General features: G+C 24.9%; 1 protein-coding gene across 1 annotated transcript; it reads right to left on the minus strand.

Annotated features, from left to right (window-relative positions):
* Positions 1–1,102: 1,102 nt before the first annotated feature.
* LOC112734325 (CASP-like protein 1B1) lies at positions 1,103–2,733 on the minus strand. Its single transcript, XM_025783581.3, has 3 exons — positions 2,425–2,733; positions 2,193–2,316; positions 1,103–1,614 (listed from the first exon to the last, which is right to left on the minus strand). The coding sequence occupies exons 1-3, from the start codon at positions 2,655–2,657 to the stop codon at positions 1,396–1,398; spliced, it is 576 nt and encodes a 191-aa protein (XP_025639366.1). The 5' UTR covers positions 2,658–2,733; the 3' UTR covers positions 1,103–1,395.
* Positions 2,734–3,885: the final 1,152 nt, after the last annotated feature.

A 3,885-nucleotide genomic window follows, 5' to 3' on the forward strand; every position in this document is an offset into this window, starting at 1 on the left:
TTAGTTCAAATTCCAAAAAATCTACATTTTTATAAACTTATGAATTTAAAACAGAATAATAAACGATTTCTAAAAATTCATTAAAAATCATCCTTTGACTCATTAGCATGTAAAGAATCATTACCAGAATTTTTTATGTTAAAAAAGTTAATATAAAGTATAGTCCCTCTAAGGTGATATAGGACTTAAAACTTGAATTTTTTTCAAAATTAAAAGTAACAAATAGTTATACATTATAATACGACTAACTATATATATAATATGTAATTTGAGAAATAATATATTTAAAGTTTTAATTATTGAAAGATATTATTTCTCAAATAAATATAGTTGGTCATTTTAATATATATTTCAATAATTAAAACTTTAAATATATTATTTCTCAAATTACATATTGTATAAATATATATAGTTAGTCGTTTTATGATGTATAACTATCTTTTATTTTTGACTATGAAAGTTTTAAGCCCTATGCTATCTTTTAGGGCTATACTTTATATTAATTTTTTCAACATCAAAAATTTCGGTAATAATTTTTTACATGTTAATGAGTCAAAAGATGATTTTTAATAAAAATGTAGAATTTTTAGAATTTGAACTAAAACACAAAAATTGGATATCTATTCTTATTCGTTTTGATTTTTTTGATATTTTATTTGAATGCAAATGAAGAGTATTTTTTATTCACATTTATGTTTTAAAGTTAATATTAACTTAAAAGTAATAAATGTCAATAATTTGTATCAAATTATTAGTACTAAATCGAATTAAACTGATTCGATTTACTACTGAAAAGATTAATTCGAATTAGATCAATTCAATTTATATAGATACGTTTATGAAACTTTAATGTAATTATTTTTGTTTTGGAACATCCATAAAATATTAAAAATAGTTTAGTTTAACTATGTGTTTTACTGTAATTCTTATGTATTTTCACAATCTTCAATTCTTCATACCATCACTAATTAAAGTTCTAGAAAGATGACATTAAGCTTTTATCATTATTTTGAGATGTCGTTAATGGTTCTTCTTTTTAACTTTTCCAATCCAAGTGACCAAAAATGAAATGAAAAGGTCAATCAAGGGACATAAACCACTATAAGCTAAGTAGAAGTATTTATATAAAAATACACCCACATATTACATGCATATACTTGAAATGGGACATAAGCTAGTAATACAAAGTACAAACTATACAAACACAAAATAAAGTTCCACTCAATCTACATATTTATTTGTGGTCTTGAATTAACTAATCACATATATCAAACCTTGTGACACTCAAACAAAGTAGGAAGATAAGAGAGAAAAAAAAAAGAAAAATAATACAGAAGAACATTTTGTGTATGATGAAGTATTCTTAGGCCACAGCATATATATGAAGAAGTAACATTAGTTCTTAGGCTTTAGCTTGGAGATGGACATAACTGTGGTAACGAGGAGAAGAATGATGGCAATGAAAGAAGCAATGAGTGCAGCACCACCTCTGTTGCAATATGATTCAAACTTGTCACATATCTTATCCCACCTTGCATGTGTGTTCCCATTCCTTCCCAATTCTGACATGAATGTTGCTGCTCCATCTCCAGCTGATGCTAGAACCAAATTCATCTTCACCACCCAAAAAAAAAAAGTTAGATATAATTAAAGACTATAATATAATTTTTTTTAGGTTTAATTATTATGTTGGTTTCTATAATTTTATCAAATTTGTAATTTAGGTCTCTATATATTTTTTCCTTTTAATTGGCTCTCTATTCGGCTTTTAGTTTTATAATTAGGTGCTTTCTAGTGTAAAAAATATTAGAGTTAACTGAATATTTTTTTTGCAAATTGAAGGTATTCATAATTTAAAACCTAATTAGATCTTTGACCGCATATATTTTGAAAGATATATTATGTTAATTTTAACGTTTTTGACATGAAAATGACCTAATTACAAAACTAAAAGCAGTGTAGAGATTCAATAAAAAAAAAATATAAAAATCTAATTAAAAATTTGGTGAAACTATAGAACTTAATTAAACCTTTTTTTAGTATACAAATATATATATTGGTTTATGCATGACTAAAAGTTTATAGCGACAAATAAAAAAAAAAAAATATATATATATATATATATATATATATATATATATATATATATATATATATATATATATATATATATATATATATATATAAAGTACCATGTCCAATATTGCAATTAATACAAATCGGAGTCCTTTATAATCAAATCGGGGTCCTAATATGTCCACTCCTATCATGACCAAGTTATGAAGACTTGCAACTCCATTGGCTATCACAAAGAATCTGTCACACCATAAATAACATTTACATAGATGAAAAATATTCTCTAACATGGCACTATATATAAATAATTAATCATGAATAATGAAATGATAATTGATTAGAACTAACATAAAAGCAGGGGTGTGGTGAAACTTTGCAGTAATAGACACTGTTATAGGGGTGGTACCAATGGTGGCAACAACAAAGTTTTTGGTTTGTTTGTTGAGTGCCATAACAAGTGTAGCTGAAGCTGTGGCCAAAAATGCAAGAACCCTTAGAGACATAAGGACCCAATCTTTCTTTGGTTTGTCAGGAACAGCACTGAAACTAAGCTCTAACTTTTCAACATTTCCGGAGGCCATTTTTGTGCAAGCTAAGCTAATTAAGTGTGAAAGAAGAGAGGGGTGTCTTATTATAGAGACTTGATAGAAAAATTGATGAACCATATCATTTGGTAAGTCTAAGAAGACATATTTTGGTTATGTCTGTAAATTCCTTAGTAGGTTGTCTTACCAACTAAACTTTTTGGTGGTTGTTAATTGGTAAGAAACATGTGATAGTGTGCTAATTAGATTAATGTAACAAAGTTCTTATGTTTAAAATATTTTAGAAACAAGTTTAAGTTTTGTGTAAAAATTTTATGTATGTTTTATAGTTTTATTTTTATATGGCAAAAAAAAATCATTTCTGATAAACTGTTTTTCAAGACACTAAGTTTTAAAGGCAATAAAAATAAGAAGAAATTGAAGTGAGACTCACGAGTTCGTTCTAGTGAAAAGTTACAAATCATTTCTGTGCTCTATGGAGATTGAATGCACTCAATTTGATGAATCAGTTTACAACAAAGGATAGATTTTAGCTTTTCCTTGGGAGTTGATTTTCCAAAGAAGAAAATAAGCTATACAATTGTTGAAAGATAAAAATTCGCATAAAACCTTCTTCATATGAAAGTTAATAGTTAAGAATTATATGAGTTTTTAGTATTACCTTATTACAAATAACACTTTTAATCATGATAATGCTTAGATAACTAATGTTAATATTTTTTTCAAGAAAAACATAATAAATTAATAACAATAGTATTTGCCTTTAGATAAAAAATGAAAAAATAACTATTCACATAAAATATATTATATAAAAATAATATTTAAAATATAAATTAAATATTATATTAAATTATTTAGTCAAATACGGTAATAGATGTAATAATTCTTGACTATTATTTTCGGTAGACGAATAATCATCAGATAGAATTTCCTTCCAGATTTTAGCTTCCGTGTTTGACAAAAGCAATGGGACCATAGGACTTAGGAGCAGTAGAAAATATTCCTTTTCTTATTTTATTTATATCTCTTTAGAAATATCGCTTCCAGATAATCCAAATTACTGTAACTAATAAATTTCTTTTAATATTAAAAAGGAAATTAATTTCCATAACACAAATTTATTTTAAATTATTTTATTCATTATACAAGTTAATAGCTAGTTAAAAATCATTATATAGTAATTTAAATAATATTTTTGTTATACATTTAAATATTTTCGTCAACCAAAACTAATAAAGTTGATTCAAACTCAATAAAAATTATT

The sequence above is a fragment of the Arachis hypogaea genome, chromosome 3 (assembly GCF_003086295.3).
Source record: "Arachis hypogaea cultivar Tifrunner chromosome 3, arahy.Tifrunner.gnm2.J5K5, whole genome shotgun sequence".
Classification (NCBI taxonomy): Eukaryota; Viridiplantae; Streptophyta; class Magnoliopsida; order Fabales; family Fabaceae; genus Arachis; species Arachis hypogaea.

Excerpts from the sequence above, each read along its gene's own strand:
- LOC112734325 (XM_025783581.3), bottom strand. The coding sequence starts at position 2,657 with ATGGCCTCCGGAAATGTTGAAAAGTTAGAGCTTAGTTTCAGTGCTGTT. Across the intron at positions 2,317-2,424 it reads CACCACACCCCTGCTTTTAT|ATTCTTTGTGATAGCCAATG; the intron begins GTTAGTTCTAAT and ends ATGGTGTGACAG. Across the intron at positions 1,615-2,192 it reads TAATTGCAATATTGGACATG|ATGAATTTGGTTCTAGCATC; the intron begins GTACTTTATATA and ends TGGGTGGTGAAG.